The sequence below is a fragment of the Natator depressus genome, chromosome 5 (assembly GCF_965152275.1).
Source record: "Natator depressus isolate rNatDep1 chromosome 5, rNatDep2.hap1, whole genome shotgun sequence".
Taxonomy (NCBI): Eukaryota; Metazoa; Chordata; order Testudines; family Cheloniidae; genus Natator; species Natator depressus.
In genome coordinates, this window is record NC_134238.1 from 50,079,386 (window position 1) to 50,098,010 (window position 18,625).

Sequence of the window (18,625 nt, forward strand, 5' to 3'; positions counted from 1 at the left end):
GGGCAGCCCTGCCAGTGGCAGTGGCTGATCAGTTGTAGGGGTCCCCCCACTGCCCATCACGGCAGGGCTGCTGCGAGAAGGTCCCCTGCTGCCGGCAGAGGCCGGGTTGCTGCAGTGCCCCAATGTCACGGAGGTCTCTGGAAATCACAGATTCCGTGACTTCCATAAAATAATTATAGTCTTAATTTTGCAGAATACATCTTTCCAGGTTTTATGTACCCAAACAGGTGAACTCTAAAAAGGAAAAAAAAAAAAAAAAAAAGTTTATCCATGCACATGTCCCAGATAAAATCAGAGCGTATAATATAGCACTAGTATCTGTCCCTGACTTTGAAATTTTTTCTGTTCTCGGCTTGTCTACATGGGGACACTCAAGAATTAACTAAATATGTGACGTTAAAGCACATTAAACTCTTATGGGGATGCTCTCCAAAAGGGTTTACTTCCCTTCTCCTCCTCTGCCCAAGATATTGCAAATACCAAACTGGCATGATTAGTAATAGAGAAAATATTGTGAAGGAAGGGAGGGGCGGTTGATGATGAATGTTGTAAAGTTTGAATAGTTTTTATTACTTGTTTATTTTAATTAAAAATAAATGGCATGTGTGTGTAGATAATGTGGGTTTCCCTAATCCCTATTCCACTAGGATTTCAAGATATTTTTATTGGTAAAGATCTAGATTCTTTAAATTACTTTGTGTGTGCACATAGAGGTGTTTGAGTAACTGGTGTGTAATGCTCTTGGATTTGAAGCTGGCGATTCTTGGAGCCTGCACCTGTAATGCTCCTGGAGGAGAGCCCTGTTCCTGTGCTAAAATGTCAGCTGCAACTCGAAAGCAACTCCTTCAGCTCAGACAAGAGGTAATGTAGCCTAAGTTGGATGTGGAGCAGCATAGATGTCTTTTTCATGAAAAAGTTTAGAGTATACCTGCTATTTGAATCTAGTACATTTCAAAAACAAAATAGTGCTTTTCAAAAGTCTCTGCAGGCTTTAGCAAATGCTATGGTAATACAACTTAGTAGTAGTAATAACACACTAGAAACTTTTGCTTGTGTAGTAATTTTTTGTTTTACATCATTTCTATACTGGCAAAAGCCCTATTGTAGATGGTGATATTGGCAAAAAAGCACTTTTGCCAGTGTAGCATATTTTGTTAGATAAACCAGTATAACCTATACCAGCAAAAGCACTCTTGCTGGTATAAGCTGCATCTATCCTAGGAAGGTTTGCCAGTATATCTATACCAGGAAACTTCTCTACTAGCCATTTTTACTAGGTTTAAGTCACAACTGGTAGGGAGGATTTAGCAGTTCCAGAGAGAGGGAGGAACTCCATGAGAGGCAGAGAAATCTTTTTGCCTCCAAATCAGTTTTTCAGCACTAACTTCAGGTATTAAGTGTGGCAATTTTCCATAGAGGAAAACTGTGCCCTCGAGATCAGGAATATCACTTCTGCAACTCATACAATCTTCTATAGTCCAGGCATAATTTTTTCTTAAATCCAAGTTGCTAGCATTATAAATCTCTCCTTCTGTTGTTTAACCGAGATGGACTGCTCCCTTATTTTTCTTATAATCTTTGCCACCGTTGATCATGTGCAAGATGCGGCAGCCTTTAAACCAGAGCCCAATTTTTCTCCAAATTGTAATTATGAGTACTTTAAAAGTTGTGGGTGTTTTTAATCAAATTGATAGTTTTAAACTCTTACTGATCAGTAAAGGGAAAAAAAGGCCAAGAACAGGAAACGCATACACAGCTTCATAACTTTTTTCATTTTTCTGGTGTAAAAGCACCATCCCTGTATAGCACATTATCATCATTCCTAGGATTCAAAGAGGACTTGAAAATAGCAACAACTGCTCCTTGCTGTATTGGAGCCCTAATGTAATCTGTTAACATAAGTTAATGTTTTATATGCTATAAAAAGCTTGCAGGATTGAGAAAAGGATTTGTAAAATGAGTCTAGATTTGCTTTGATTTTATTAATCTTATGTTCAGTTGCTGAATCCCATATAATCCTTTTGAGTACCTCACAACATACAGTGAATGGATACTTTATGGCCCAGTAGCGTATATATTGTGGAATTATATTTAATTGACAGGGGAGCAGTCCTGACCTTCCACGGCTGCTCCTTTACAAGGATGTTCTTGGAATCTGACTGTTTAAAAAAGATTTGCTGCATGAGGGTCTTGTTTTAAAGCTAACGATAGGTGATCCTGAGCATGGTAATCATATACTAGTCTTAATTATTAAGAGGTCTGATGAATTTGTTTGAATGGATGTTATAAATTTAAAGCCTAAACTGATTTGTTGCTTAGAGTTAGCTGGTATAAGTGTGTAGGTGTGTAAACACACACACACCCCTAATTTAAGAGTGCTGCCTTTTGCAGATATCCAGTTGTGGCCACACTTTTATTAATGTATATGTGTATGTGTGAGAGAGAGAAAACCCACGTGTGGTACATTGAAATTTTTCAGAAGTTTTACACAGAGCTAGCCTATAGAAACCATGTGAACTTATTGTTCCCTATATCAGTCCTTCTTTTTTCCTCCTGTTGTTTGTCACATTTACTTGTTGCATCTTCTCAAAGCCCTTCTTTAAGCCCCTTGGGTTAAGGATGATTGTGTTTGTACAGCTTGTGTTTGTACAGCTCCTAGCACAATAGAGTCATGATCCTGATTTAGACTTTTTAGGACTACTGCAATACAAATAATAAATACAGTGGCACAGAAACACAATTAAAATTGAATAACCTAAGTTCCATCCCTCAAAGATGGAAAATGATATTTGTGAGTTCTAGTTTTAGTTTGTTGGAAGCCCATTGGAAATCTTGAGACTGTAGGATTATTTTGAAAGGTCCATTGTGCATATGTAACAGTCCTCCACAGAAGTTGTCATCAATTTGAAGATTCATTTGGATTGAACAGGATAATGGCTAAGAAAAAGTAAAGTGAACTAAAAATGTCCATCAGGAATGTACCCTGAACAAGAACATATGGGGGAAAATAGCTTGTCTGTTTAAAAAAAAGCAAGTCCTACAATCGTTTTCTTTTTTAAAGACGTACAACTGTGACTTTCTTCTAGTCATTTACATCATGTCTGAAAAAGTGTTTCCTATCTATCTTGCTTAAAGAATAGATTTAGTTAAAGCCATAATTTGTGTGGTGCATTTTTGTTTTGTTTTGTTTTATTACTTTTATAAGTATGGTATCCTTCCTCAGTGTCCTGCAGCTGTAGGGCAACAGTTCCCTTTTCAAAGAGCAGCACAGATTTGGAAATGATGCTATCGTGGCACTGTTGTACGTGGGTTGTTCTCCTTGACACTAGTGCCTCAACTTCTCATAACGTAGAACTCTATTGCACATGTTCACAGCCTAGCTGTGACAGCAGTGCTGAGTGTAACATGCAAGATTCCCGCTCCTCTTCAAGCTGTTCTGGAAGGGCAAACAGTACTGCAGGAGAGGCAATTAGTGAAGAGGATGTGTGTGTATGTAGATATATACACACACGTTCAGGGGTAAGGATTTCAATCCCCACTTCAAAATTATTCTTTTAACAAAATAGTGTTTAGTTTCTAAAAAGAAAAAAAGATTGTTTTGAAGAAAGGACTGATGTCATCACTTCCCTAAAGTATTGAGCTAGCTCCTCCTCTATCTCCATTCAGCCATAAAGGCCTGGTATGAGTGTGTCTGTGTTGGCGGTGCTCTTTCCATGATAGTATAAGAAGTCCTACTATCTGTGTTAATAGACACAGTCTAAATTTTTTTAGCTGCTTTGGTTTCCTAGTTTGTGTGATACATTCTGTTTTTCTCTTAATTAAAAATAGTGTGAAGCTCTGAAGAAGAGTAAAGAAGAAGCATATATAATGGCAGATGCCTTCAGAATTGCGTTTGAGCAGCAGTTAATGCAGAGGAAGGACCAGGCTTTGAGGCTCACACAAGTGAATAAGATCTGTAAAAAAGAAACAAAACTTATAAACTGGAAACGCTTGAAAGAGGATGGTAACTGTGATGTTTCATAATTTTGTTGTTGTTGGAATTTAAGTAAAATTAATAAGTATCAATAGGAAAGAGGATAGGTTTATTAAAGAGTTACAACACTCTGTTTCATTCACAGCTGTGATCCAATTGCTGACCTAAGAATCCTGAGAATCAAGAAAAAAGGAGAAAAGTGATGTGAAAACTGCAAATACATCACAATACTGTGTCAACTAGTTAGGGATTTTCTGCTGGAGTTTCACAACTTCTATTTTAGGACTTCTGTATGTAAAAAGAACTTTCTTGTAATCACGAACAATAACTTTAATAGTATATTGGATCTATCAGTCTAGGTTTTTTAATCTAATTTTTTTATCCTGCATTCAGAAGATACGGTCTGAATAAAATCTCTGAAAAAAATCCTTAACTATAGCACTAATAACATATTGGATATTATAGCTGCAGAGATCTTCAAAAATCAAACATACTTTACACCATTTATGATATTTGTTTATCTTTTGCATGCAGCTTGGACTGTGAAAGTAGACTGGTCTCTTTAGTCAATCTCACTTTTAGGTTATCCTGTAGTAGCACAGTGCATCACATTTCAATTGTAAATATTGCAGAGGAAATGTTTGTTCTTCTTTGAGTAGTGTCCCTATGGATGCTCTACTTTAGTTAGTTCAGGTGTGCATGTGCCTCTTGAGAACCTTGATTAGAGATTTTCCATAGGCAGTGTCCATTTAGCTCATGCATGCCCTCTATACAACCTCATGCCACACACACCGAGGTTATATAGCAGGCAAACTGCCCTCAGTTCCTTCTTTACAACCTTGGACTGAGATGGAGCTCTAGGGTGTCCACCTTGTGCATGCGTCAACATGTTTTGCTGTTCTATTGTTAGTTTAGTGTGTCTAGTTAGAATTAGTTGTAGATAGTAGTGAGAGGTTTGGATTTTTTCCTCCCTCCCCCATCCCCTTTTCTCCCCCTGGGGGGCTTATTTGGCCTGGCTGGACATGCCTGGCTTCCCAGGTTTCAAATGTTGCTTCTCTTGTCGGGAAGCTGTCTGGTCAGTGATGGCCAATCTAAGTGCTGCCGTTGCTTGGGAGAGTCCCAAGTCTCCCAAAAGTAGCTTCTGCCTGACTCTAAAATCTAGAGCATGGAAGAATCAGGAAACCAACTTGAAGCTTTGGATGATGGAGCATTCCTTTCAACCCACTTCTAAGTCAGGTCCAGGGACTGCCTCCTATAATCTGTCTCCAGTGCCTGACCTCAGCTAAGGTTTCCCTAAGAGGGGTGGGGGAAGACCGTGGAGGACTCAAGGAAGGTAGCGAAGAAGAGGACCTTGGTCTTCCACTACAAGAGCCAGCTCCCAAAAGGCCCCAATCTCCTTCTAAGTCTGCAGTGTCAGAGGCCTTGCCTTCTTGACTCAGTACCAGGGAGGTGAAGGACTCTTCCTCTGGTACCAGTGGGGCTGGGAGATCCTGGAGCACTTCGGAGAAGCACAGCTCCTTGGTACCATCTGGGGAGGACAGAGTGGCCCAGGACATATACTCCTGTAGAACAGCACCATCTACATCAGACTTAGCAGTGGTGTCTTTGCATTCTGGTCCATCAGTACCAGCAAAATCAAAGCACCAGACACCTTTGGCCTCAGCATCTATATGCTCCAGATTAACAATACCCTCCACCTGAACTGCTGCATCAGTACCAACCCACTTGCTACCCCAGGAATTCTGCTACTCCAGGGACTTGTCAGTGTTAGACGAGCTGGAGCCTCACTGCTAATGGATGCCGACTGACTCTCAGTACTGAGACCCCAGTCCCCAGATTACCATTGCTACCTTTCAGGATTCCCCACCCTTTTCTACTGGGTCCCTCCTCCCCATTAAAGGACATTGAGGAGGATGAAGGAGATGTTCAAGTGATCTCCTTATCAGTGCAGAGTTCCCTTCGCATCATTACAGGAACCCATACTTTGACAAGGATTCTTATCCATATCAGGGATGGTGGGATCAGTCCTGGGTACCACCCCTTCTCCTGTAGAGGCCTCCCTAGTGGCTATACTGAGATCTTTGGGCAGCATATTGGGAGCAATTTGCCAGACTTATGGCTCCATTGCACCAGGAGACTAGGGTTTCACCGTCTCTTCCACCAAACCCCTGGCACGAGGAGACCTTGAGGAACAGGCAAGTGGGGTGGACAAAGATTCCACCCCTTAAACTCCTATTTCATCTTCATCCCTGGACGAGGCAGTTATGCCTCTGCTACCACCGATGTCAGACAATTTTCGCCAGTTCCAAGACCTGGTGAAGAAGATGGCTGACACCCTCCAGATACCTCTTGAGGAGGTTAAAGACTCACAACACAATCTCCTAGACATTCTGCAGTTGACAACCACCCACCCCAGTTGTGCTACCCATTAATGATGTACCCCTGGATTCAGCAAAGACTGTGTGACGAAATCCTGCCACCATGCCACCAACTAGTAAATGGTCAGATAAGAAATATTATGTTTCCTATAGGCATTCAGAATTTTTGTTTTTCCTCCTCCCCACCTAATTCCCTGGTGGTGGATGCCATAAACAAGGTGGTAAACAGCATTATGCCAGGTCTACCCCTTATGATAAGGATCAGAAGAGGTTTGACCTTTTTGGCTGAAAGGCGTACTCATCTATGACCCTCCAGTTTTGGATCACAAACTAGCAGGCAATCATGGCCATGTATGACTTTATGAATTACAACTAGTTTTACAACCGTTATTAAATATCTTCCACAGGAGCATAGAGAGAATTTCTAGGCCATCACTATGGAGGATCAGTTATTATCCAGAGCCTCTGTTCAAGTGTCCTTAGATGCCATGGACACTGTGGCTAGATCCATCTCCACCACGATTGTCGTGTATGGGGCGTTGTGGCTCTCAGCTGTCGGGGTTCCTGAAAGAGTTCAGAATACTATTGAGGACCTCCTCTGTGATGGTCATAGGGACTATGAATGAGTCCCTCCAGGACCACAATGAGGTCTCTAGGTATGTGCACCTCTACAAACAAGAGGAGATATAGCAGTTCTCAAATCGCATAGAGATTGTACCTGGCCCAGTTCTCTGGATTTCACTGAACCACCAAATCTGCTAGAAAGAGATGCATCTGAAGAAGTGGGTTTTTTTACCCATGAAAGCTTATGCCCAAATAAATCTGTTAGTCTTTAAGATGCAACCAGACTCCTCGTTGTTTTTGTGGATACAGACTAACACGGCTACCCTCTGATACTTAGAAAGAGATGAAAATTCCTGAGGAAAAGACCTTCTCACCCACCTTCAGTGAACACCCAGTCCTTGTCAAAACAACAGTTTTGATGGGTTGGTTGAGGTTCAACTCCTCCTTCTCCTCTAGTTTGCAAGCTGCAAACTTTCACCCACCATCTCACTTTTTGAGACTGTCTTTCCCATTTCCAACAGGCCTGGCATCTTATTACAACAGACAAGTTGACCATGGACATTATAACATCAGCTACATCATCCACTTTACGTCCGTCCCACTTTCTTCCCTATCCATCTTCAGGGACGCCTCTCAGGAGACTATACTGAGTCAAGAGGTACACTCTCTCTCCTTCGTGTAGAAGTGATAGAACAAGTCCCATCTCCTCTCAGTGGGATCAGAGGTGACTGAACAAATTGTAAAGTCTTAAAAGTTCAGAATGGTGACTCTGGCAGTTACAATCCCTTCTCTAGTGGCAGGAGATTGTTTGTTTGTTTTTTATCCCTCGACCTACAGGACACCTATTTCCATATGGCAGTAGATCCTGCACACAGAAAATACCTATATTTCACCCTGGACCTCGATTATTTTCAATATTGAGTACTTCCCTTTGGCCTCGCTTTAGCCCCAAGGGTGTTCTCAAAAGTTCTAGCGATAGTAGCCATTTGTCTTCAGCGAGAAGAAATTTTAGTCTCCCCATATCTCAATGACTGGCTACTCAAGGACTGATCTTATGAACTAGTACTAACTTCCATCCAGATAGCCCCCTCTCTCTCTTTCACTTGCAGGAATTGGAAGCTAAATGCAAAAAAAAAAAAAAAAAAAAAAAAAGGGAAAAAAAAAAACAATTTAGCCCCTTTACAGAGAATACAATCTATAGGGGTATATTTAGATTCATTGGCAGCCAGGGCCATCCTTCCCACAGACAGATTCATAATTTTGGCAAAACTGGTGGAGACAGTTAAAGGAAGCCCTTGCACTACAGTAAGGAACTGTTTGCAGCTCCTGGGTCATATGACAGCTTACACTTTCATGACCAAGCGTGCAAGACTATGCCTCCACTGTTTTCAGTGTTGGTTCCAAAGGATCTGTTCCTCAACCAGAAACTGTTCGGACAAACAGGTCACAGTTCACTTCTGGGTGAAGAGTGCCCTAGACTGGTGGAAAAATCAGTTCAGTGTCTGCGTGGGCATCCCTTTCATCCACCCAGTTCCAACAATATCTGTGACAACAGACGCATTACTGTTAGGGTAAGGCGCATACCTCAATACCCTAACAACTCAGGGCAGATAGTCATCTCAGGAAACCAGTCTCCATATCAACCTGTTGGAACTCAGAGGAGTCAGGAATGCCTGCCTTCAGTTCCTACCTCTTATCGGGGCAAATCAATCAAGATCATGAGGGATGGTGTGGCTTGCATGTTCAACAAACTGGGAGGAGCAAAATCCCCCTGATTATGTGCCAAAGCTATAAAGTTATGGAACTGGTGAATAGCCCATCAGATTCAGATCTCAGCCATTTAATTCTCTGGAGTCCAGAATGTCACAGATGATACGCCCAGAAGGGGCTTCTCCAGGAGTATGAATGGGAGTTGGACTCTCAAATTCTTCATGTGATATTCCACAGGTGGGGACTTACAAAGGTGGGCATATTTGTCACATCCAGCAACAGACAGTGCCCCTTATACTGCTCAAGAGGAGGCCAAAGTCTTTGGGAGATGCCTTTCTCCTTCCTTCCTATAGACAAAGGGCTTGTTCTATACATTCCCTCCAACAGGACTAATTTTAAGAGTGATGAACAAGATCAGACAGGACAAGACCAGGGTTTTCCTTATAGTACCAACCTGGCTGAGGCCAAGTTGGTATCCTTATCTGCTTAATCGGTATGTCCAACTGACATTTAAGCTTTTGACCATCTGTCATCTCTTTTCTCAGGATACAAATTGTGTGTTTCACCCCAACCTAGAGATCCTTCATCTCCAAGCATGGCTCATAGATGTCCACGGGCTTAGAATCCACCTGCTTGACAGGAGTACAACAGGCATTACTAAACAGTAGATGGGAGTCAACTTACCTTCAGAAATGGAAAAGGTTCAACCAATGGTATCGCTGTCACGGCCTTGTGCCTGAATCTTCTCCACTCTCAGCCATCTTGAATTACCTGCTAGACTTGAAGAGATCAGGGTTATCAGTTATCTCCATTAAGATTTATTTGGCTGAAATATTAGCATTTCAGTCCCCCCTAGAGGGATTTTCTATACCTACTCACTCTGTGTCCTCTAGATTTATTAAGGGCTTGGGAAACCTTGACCCCACCCCCAGGTTAAGGATCCTACTTCAACTTGGGATCTCAAACTAGTACTTAGATACTTTATGAGACCTCTGTTTGAACCTGTGGTGACCAGCACCTTGTTTCATTTATCTGTGAAGATGGTCTTTCTAGTCACTATCATGTCAGCCCACAGGGTTGGGGAGAATGGGGCCTTGATGGGAAACCCCCCCATTTATGATATTTTTCAAGGACGAGGTCTACTTATGACCACATCCAAAATTCTTACCTAAGGTGCTGACGGATTTCCATCTTACCCAGTCTATTCATCGACTGGTATTTTTCCCTAAACCACTCAGCATGAGACCTCCTTTCATACATTGAATCTGAGATGAGCACTGCCCTTTTATCTGGATCAGAACAAGCAATTTTGGAAAGCATCTAGACTGTTTGTCTCCATTGCAAAAAGATTCAAGGAATCCATGAATTCTTCACAGAGACTTTCAAGGTGGATCTCTGAGTGTATTATTGCTTGCTACGATGCAGCTGGTGCTATACCCCTCCAAAGGATAATACAGATTCTGCCAGATTGCAGGCAACTTCCACAGCTTTAGTCAAAAACCTTTCAGTGTTTGAGATGGGCCCATCTAGCAGCTCTGCCTTAGTGCATAGTTTTTCTAAACATTATGCCTTGGTTCTTGCCATCAGATCTGATGTAACACTGATGTAACTGCTCTACTGTCTTCAGTCTTGGACTTGATTCCGAAGCTCCCCATCCCCTGTGGGGATATTGCTTGGGAGCTGCCCGAAGTGGAGCATCCATAGGGACACTACTTGAAGAAGAAGTTACTCACCTTGTGGGGTAACTCTGTTTTTTTTGAGATGTGTGTCTCTATGGATGCTCCACTATCCATCCTCCTTCCCCCCTGCTTCAGACTGCTCTTTGTTGCACGGTCAGATAGAGAAGGAACTGAGGGCAATTTGCCTGTGCAGCCCTATATATCGTTGGTGTGTGGCCTGTGGTTATATAGAGGGCATGTGTGAGTCGAATGGACACTGCTAATGGAAAATCTCTGACCAATGGCTTGAGAGGCACCTGAAGTAACTGAAGCGGAGCACCCATAAGGACACACATCTTGAAGAACCGCAGTTACTGCACAAGGTGAGTACTCTTTTCTTTTAAAAAAAAAAAAAAAAAACCAACAACTTTTATTTAGAATTGTAATGACCTTTTGTGAAAAGATTTATATTGTTTTTAGGATTTATACCAGTTTATTGTTACAAATCTTAATTCTGGGCAAGATTTAACCTACAGTTTTAGTTCCTATATTTTTTTTATAAAAGAGAAAAATTTGTTGATAGTACTAATTTGTTTTATAGAAGTATTATGATTAGGGCTATGATTTTGTCACAGAGGTCTTGGAAGTCACAGATTCCGTGACTTCCAGAGACCTTGGTGACTTGAGCCCCCAGCTCCTGAGAGCTGTAGGGTCCCCTGCGACCCCTAGCAGCTGGGAACTTCAGGGGGCCAAGCTCCCAGCCGCAGAGGGAGGCAGGGTTGCCCTGCAGGCAACTCCCAGCTGGGGCGGAGGCAAGGGTTCCCAGAGCTCTGAGGCAATGGGGAGACCCCAAATTCCTGGCTGCTGCAGGCAGCGGGGCTCCCGGGAAGTCCCAGCTGCCGTGGGCGCCCTGGAGCATGGAGCCGCTGCATGTGCCCGGGAGCACAGAGCCGCCAGTGGTGGCATGGGGCTCGGAGCCTCCGTGGACACCCCAGGGCTCAGAGCCACCGCGGGTGGCACCAAGCACTGAGCCTCTGCAGGCAGCATGGAGCTCTGAGCCTCCATGGATGGCCGGGGTGCCCCGAGCTTGGAGCCACCACAGGTGGTGAGGGGACCCTGCACCTCCAACCCAGGTCCCCTTGGGTGATGTGGGGAGCCTGCAGCTCCCCATTTTGTCATGCATATTTTTAGTAAAAGTCACAGATAGGTCACGGGCTTCCGTGAATTTTTTTTTTATTGCCCGTGACCTGTCCGTGCCTTTTACTAAAAATATGCATGACAGAATCTTAGCCTTAATTACAATGTATGATGAATTCACACGGTAAGGGAATTACAACTTTGAATTAAGCACAGAAATGTGTGTTGAATATCTCCCACTCCCTAGGCAATTTAAGAAATATTGCATAATATAAAAACAAGTTTTAACTACTTTTAGAAAACATTCTTATTATCAATAATACTTGGCACTGGCCATCTGCAGATCTCAGATTGATCTGTAAAGGAGAGGAGTAAATATCATTATCCCTATTGTACACATAGGAAAACCAAGGAACAGAAAATATTAAGTGCTTTGTTCATTAATCCACGGCAGAGCTGGGAACAGAACCCACTTCCAGTCCCATGTGTTATCCACTGACCCACTGCTCTTGTGGTTTGTGAAATCTGCTGGGGTTTTTTCTTTGTTTGCTAAAGAGCCCCCAGAATGTAACATTCTGACATGGGATATATTTTAGAAGTTTTCATTAAACTACTGATTATTCTGGTGTCTTTGTTCGCTAATTATATGTCCTGAGGCATCTTCAGCAAACATAAAAAGAACTTAAAAATTCCACACTCTTTTTATAGTGGTATATTAGCATATATTTCTAGACTTAACTCAGGATAGTTTATCCTTTGTTTATTTTAATCTTCATTGAAATTTAAAAAATATATATTTAGCAGTTTAAGACTTACAGCTTTTTACATTTATTTCAAAAAACCTTTTTTAACCTAGCATATAGTGTCCCTTTTAGAGAACAAAAAAACAAAATAAGTAGAGATTGTTATAATAATACCTAGTCTCTTGTATGGTGTTTTTCATCAGTAGATCTCAAAGTCTTTATAGAAGAGCCAAAGTGTATTTCTCATGCAGTTCCAGAAGTTTCCATTTTGTTGAACCATGTTTGCAATAAAAAGACTATTTTTATCATTGGTGTGGGCCAGCACAGCATTGCATGCAAAACCATTTTCCATATTGTGTCCAATGAAAGTCAACTATAATTTGGATTACCACTTTATAAGCCGTAGTTCCTTCCATATCTTACTTTGTAAATGTATATTTTATCCCAAAGTCAACCTCTTTTTTGATTAAAGAATACTAGTTTTCATGTCCTTCTGTATTTCAAATGAAGTGTATTCCTTTTCTCAGGACTTGTTATGTTGCAAGGGAACAAGAAAAATCTGGGACAAAAGTTGACGGGCATGCTTATTTCTGATGCTGACTGTAGGAAAATGGAAGAATTGGATAATCCTCATGAAATTCTTAGGATGCTAATAGATTTGGTTAGTATCTTAAAAAAATCTCAAAAAGGCATATTGATCAAAGTTGGCTTTGTTCCCTCTGAGCAAACAAATATTGTTGACTCACATATGATGATGTTCTAAGGAATCATTTATAAACTAGATTTCCTTTTTCCTTTTTAATATGAATACAGTTGAATGATAAAGAAGAGGCTTTGGCTCATCAAAGAAAGGTTAGTTATATGCTGGCTCGTACAATGGAAGAAAAAGAAGATGCATCAAAGCACAGTAACGAAAACAATCTTTCAGGAGAGAACATTATTCTGAAGAACCATCAGCGTACAGCTTCAGAATCTCAAGAGTTAACTGATCCTGAATATTCATGTTGCCAAAATCTTGGCTCTCAGGACAACACTTGCTCAATTCTCAACACGAAAATATATCAAAAATCAGCAAGACCACTTAAAAAATCACATTCCTGGCCATCCAGGAATTGTAAAGAAAATTATGTGCAAGGTATAGCTGAAACTACAGATATGAATTGTACATATCAAGAGCACTCGGAATTAAAAAATAACTTGTGATAGTGCCAAGGCACAAGTAAGCCTTGCAGACCACGTCCTAGGCATCCCTAAATTTAAACTCTAATTCTGTAATAAAATTCCAGGAATATCTGGTTTATGAACTACTTTTCTAAAGAACATAGTTCAATACTCAGGTTAAAAATGTTAAAATACTTATTTTTTTAAATTATGTTGTACTGTAAAAGCCTTTTTAGACTTTATAAACTGTCTGTTTACTGTCTGCTTCTGTGTGTGCCTGCTACTATGAAAAAAAGTTGGTCAAAAGTTTTTGGAAAGATTAATTAATCAAGGTGGCTTGTTTTTGCTGTGGGGATGGTTTTGCCTTTTACCTGTTCTTTTCCTCTTATGTCTGATAACCAAAATAAAGATGTTAAAAAACCATTTGATTCTCTTCCAACTCTGCCATGTGCTTAAAAAGAAGGCATAAGAAATGTGTGAAAAGCCAAGAGTCGTGCTGTGCTGTATCTGTAGTTCATTAATTAACATTAGCAATGCTGGATGCATTTCAAAAACCTGTATGTAATACATAGCAGCAAAGACCATTCCAGATTAAGTTGCAACAAATAGCTTCGTGGTTTCAGTGTTTTGTTTTGTTTTATTATGTAAGTTATAATTATACCAGTGTTTTGATATACCTTATTATTAGGGCCCTACCAAAGTCATGGTCTATTTTGTTCAATTTCATGGTTGTAGGATTTAAAAAACAATACATTTCATTATTTTGGCTATTTAAATCTGAAATTTCACGGTGTTGTAATTGAAAGGATCTTGACCCAAAAAGCTGTTGTGGGAGGGTAACAAGGTTATTGTAGGGGGTTGTTGCAGTACTGCTGACCTTACTTCTGTGCTGCTGCTGATAGTGGCGCTGCCTTCAGAGCTGGGCAGCTGGAGAGTGGCAGCTGGAGAGCGGCGGCTGCTGGCCGGGAGCCCAGCTCTGAAGGCAGAGCCACTGCCAGCAGCAGCGCAGAAGTAAGGATGGAATGGTATGATATTGCTAACTTTACTTCTGGGCTGCTGTCTGCCGAGCTGGGCCGTAGGGCAGCAGCCGCCTCTCCAGCAACCCAGCTCTGAAGGCAGCAACGCAAAAGTAAGGGTGGCATGGTATGGTATTGCCACCGTTACTTCTGCACTGCTGCTGGTGGGGTGCCGTCTTCAGAGCTAGACACCCAGACAACAGCTGCCACTCTCCAGCCGCCCAGCTCTGAAGGCAGCACAGAAGTAAGGGTGGCAATACTACCTAGCCCCCCTTAAAATAACCTTGTGACACCCCCCCGCAACTGACCTCCCCCTGCAACTCCCTTTTGTGTCAGGACCCTGAATTTGAGAAATGCTGGTCTCCCCCGTGAAATCTGTATAGTGTAGGGTAAAAGCACACAAAAGACCAGATTTCATGGTCTGTGATGTGTTTTTCATAGCTGTGAATTTAGTAGAGCCCTACTTATCATAACGTATTAAGTTTCTGAGACTACACTTAAACATAATTTTTATCAGCTATTTGGACACAGTCCAAAAGTTGACTTACACTGAAACTTTCTGGGAAATAGCCTTCCAGTTCCAAGTTGGTTTTGTCTCATTCATTAAAAATATCTATCACTCCATCGCTTTCTTTAATATTTGCAAGTACTTGTCATTTCCTGAAATATTATTTCTATTTCGCTGCATTTGCAGCAAATAGTTACATAATAAACTCCATTTCTAGCTAGAACAGGCTGGATACCAGAAAAAATAAGTTTGAATATTTTTGATTGATATTGCTGCTATTCTTAGAGTAAAATCTTTTCAATTAATATTATTTGACCAGCTAAACGGTTCAGGAAAACAGCAGTTTGCTGACATACATGTTCATTGAATAGTATTTAACAATCTGTATGCAGACCAATTCTGATATAATTGAGGATGCTCAGGTTTGGACAGGGAACTAGCAAAAAGAACAGTATACTTTTTAAGGTTTCAGCTCTGTTAGCAATTCAGGAAATTTGGAATGATCAGTAGTTTCTGCTCAAAGGAAGCTAACAACTAGTATATTGAGGAACTAAGGACAAAAGCCTTGTCTCGTTGAAGGGTATGTGAATTTCGCTGTTAATTAGTTAGGTCACAGGCCCAAATCCTGCTCCCATCTATATTATGAAAGTGACTATTTTAAAGCGTGATGATTTAATACAGCTGGGGACCAACTTGATAAAGACTAAGTCCAAAACAGGTTAGTTGTTTTGTACTTTATCCTGGTTATAACACTGGTCCTGTCCACAAAGACCAGGACCAAAGCAGAGTTGTAACATGGTGGTTCCCAAACATGTTTTAACACAGACAATCTCATAATGCATATTGTCCCTAAGATACATTAGCAGAGCTGTGAAATCTTTCAGATCACCTGCCAACGCTATCCCTGGCTGATGCCAAGGCTGTTAGTCACTGTTCCGTGAGTACTGAATTTCCTATAAATTAAAAGATTCTGGGCCCAATGCTGTTTTCCTGGAAGTTGGTGGGGACTTCAACTAGTACAGTATAGCCCCTCACTAGGTGCTTGCTGAACATGAATAATAAATGATGAAATTTAACCATAGAGAATAATATTTTTGAAACCTAAACATACATTTTATTGAAATAAAATCTCAATATAAGCTAAAATATTTGTTAAATGTTTTACTACTATTGGACTGCTTGTACTTACATCCTCTTCAGTTTTTATTTAGGAATACAAGTCTTTATGACTGTACTAAGCAAAGACTATTGTTTTTTTATTATAATTGTTAATAAAAAAAATCCAATAAACTCCAGTAACTTGAGAATGACATGATTGTCAATGGAATCTATAAATGTAAGAAAAATATACCTTTGGGGCTTTTTGAATGCACTATGTTCCTTGTCAGTTAATTTATGGCTGTATTTATCTTTACATTTTCAGTTCTACAGGAGCACTGTCTTAACTATATCTCCTAAATCAGGAAAGCTATAAGAAAAGTTTACTTGCTGAGTCCACATACAATTGGTGCTTTCTGGACAGATCAGTGGTGACTTCATTTCTGTGAAATATCAACTGCATGTGAATTAAAATACTTTTATTAGTCCAAATGTGAAATGCAATATCTTTAAACAATGTTGTAGTTGTTCTTTACCCATGTTTCTTTCCTCTCTAAAATTGTTTTAAATGCTGGCACAAACATTTCACATATTGTATGATAATTGTAACATTTACAAAAATAAATATATTGTTTTTAATTTGAGTATGAAATTCTGTATTATATCAGTCAGCATTGTAGTGATGCAGGCAATACATACATGTGTACATTAGATGGAGTCTTACAGTAGTGGCCTAACTTTACAAAGGTGCTTCTGTTGACAAGATTGGGTTGCTGAGCACCTCTGAAAAACAGACCATAAAACTTTTTTTTTCTTGTGTAGCATGTATATTAAATGTTTACATTTTTTCCTTAATTACTCATTCTGTAGTGACTAAGGCTTTGTCTACACCGCCAATTGAATGACAAAAATGTTGTCATTCACAGGTGCTTAAAGAATCCCCTCCCCCCAAAGACGAAAGTTTTGCCGTGGCAAGTGGCAGTGTAAATGGCTTGTTGTTGGCAGGCGTGCTCTCCTGTTGACAACATGAACCCTGCTCATATGGGGTGGAAGTATTTTGTTGGCAAAAGTGCTGATAAACTGCGTTTACACTGCCCGACTTTTAGCGACATGGCCCTGTCGTTAAAAGCTGTGTAGTGTAGACAAAGCCCTAGTTCGACATATTATGTGCATTATTTATTTTCCAAGTTTATAAAAATATTCCTAAAAAGGTTGCTTTCAGGTGCATGTGTTTTTTAAAAACAAAAACAAAAAATCACACACTCCATAATATCATCCAGTAATGAGAGTGTACTAGCGATACCTACTATGAGAATTTGTTTGCTTCCCCCTTGCTCCTGCTTCCCCAAGGAATAGTGTTCAGAGGCAGAGGTGACTTGAACTCCTACCACAGCTAGCCGAGTGTGTCCAACAACAAATGCAAATGTAAATTTACGGTCCCTTGAGATAAGTGGGGGACATTTATTTGTTTCAGGCTGGCTGGTGACACAGTACTGCATCAGTTTACACTTAATTCACATTTGTAAAATTATCCTCATAATAAAGCCTAAGCAGGGCTTAAATTCAGTCGGAGCTGTCTGAAGCAGAGATCTGGTAAATATTTTCAAACCTCCTGGAGTTTTTAAAGCATGGGGGAATGATGGGGGAAAGGGAGTTGTGGGAAATACTCGATGAGAATTTAAGGTTTGAGCCTAAGTACTTTTTTGAAGTCATCTAGGTGCTGGATCACAATCCTGAAGCAAGGAGTGGCATCAGCAGCAAATGGTGTGGCCAAGGAACCAAAATACATGGAGTTCTGCCGTTTATCGGGGGGTGGGGGGGAGGCAAAAGTGTAAAATAAATAGAACATCTATTTCTCAATCTCTGAATGTGATCACCTTACATGAGGGAATTACAAAAGGCAGAAGCTATGGCACACTGTGGTGTCATAAGTCTTGCCCTTGATGGAATGAAGGGCTAACGATGCAAATTTTTCCCTTTCAGACACCATCTGCTGGACTGTATGACAGGACAATAGAAAGAAAAATGCCAGCTTCAATCAGGAATAGCTCAGTTCACTTTTGGCCTCCAGCTCCACCACTGAAGTGGGAGGAAAGCACCTCAGAAAGGTTTTTAATGGCCTTTTTTATTTCTGCATGGAGAGGTTGGGACAGCAATCTCAATGGGTCTTGGGCACTGGTGTTTGCTGTGCATGATGTTTTCATTCATCCTTCTGTGCTCTTTGCTCCCTCCTTTTGTCTGTTTCTTCCACTTTTGCATCTTTTCATTATCTAAGACTCTAAGCTCTCTGGGATAGGGACTAAAGCTGGGTGAAATTTTTTGTCTGAAACTTTTTTTAAACAAAGAAGGCAGATTCGGGTCAACCACAACATTTTGCAAATTTGTGTCGATTTCAGCAAATTGTTTCAGTCCAAGTTAGAAAATAAATAAGAATCAGAAATATCTAAATGAACAGTTTTGATGCTTCTGAAACATCTTGTTTTGATTTTTCAGGCTGGGTTCACAAGGAGACTTAGGCACCAGGACTGGTTGCAGTGACACTGCCCCTTATAATGTTAAGCTAAGGCATTCATCTGACATTTGAGCAATGCAGGGACTTGAACCCAGTTTTCTCTTGAGTGTGGTGAGTACCTGACGTACCAAGCTGTAGGCTAGTCTGTTGGGGGATCTTTCTCAGTC

At 40.7% G+C, this 18,625-nt stretch overlaps 1 protein-coding gene and 1 long non-coding RNA gene across 3 annotated transcripts in view; one reads left to right on the forward strand and one right to left on the reverse strand.

Moving 5' to 3' along the window:
* Positions 1–14,677, forward strand: part of CCDC125 (coiled-coil domain containing 125) — a 39,170-nt gene extending 24,493 nt beyond the window's left edge. The window contains exons 9-12 of one of the 2 annotated variants that reach the window (XM_074952784.1): positions 754–861; positions 3,829–4,003; positions 12,691–12,824; positions 12,977–14,677. In XM_074952784.1, coding sequence (XP_074808885.1) covers positions 754–861; positions 3,829–4,003; positions 12,691–12,824; positions 12,977–13,366 — 807 coding nt within the window. In that variant the 3' untranslated portion in view covers positions 13,367–14,677. The remainder of the gene's footprint in view (positions 1–753; positions 862–3,828; positions 4,004–12,690; positions 12,825–12,976) is intronic. The other variant, XM_074952783.1, reaches the window with a different exon arrangement.
* LOC141987442 (uncharacterized) overlaps positions 1–18,625 on the reverse strand; it is a 30,240-nt gene that overhangs the window by 3,942 nt on the left and 7,673 nt on the right. Inside the window, exon 2 of the long non-coding RNA XR_012639529.1 lies at positions 9,310–9,399. This is a non-coding gene — a long non-coding RNA (uncharacterized LOC141987442). The remainder of the gene's footprint in view (positions 1–9,309; positions 9,400–18,625) is intronic.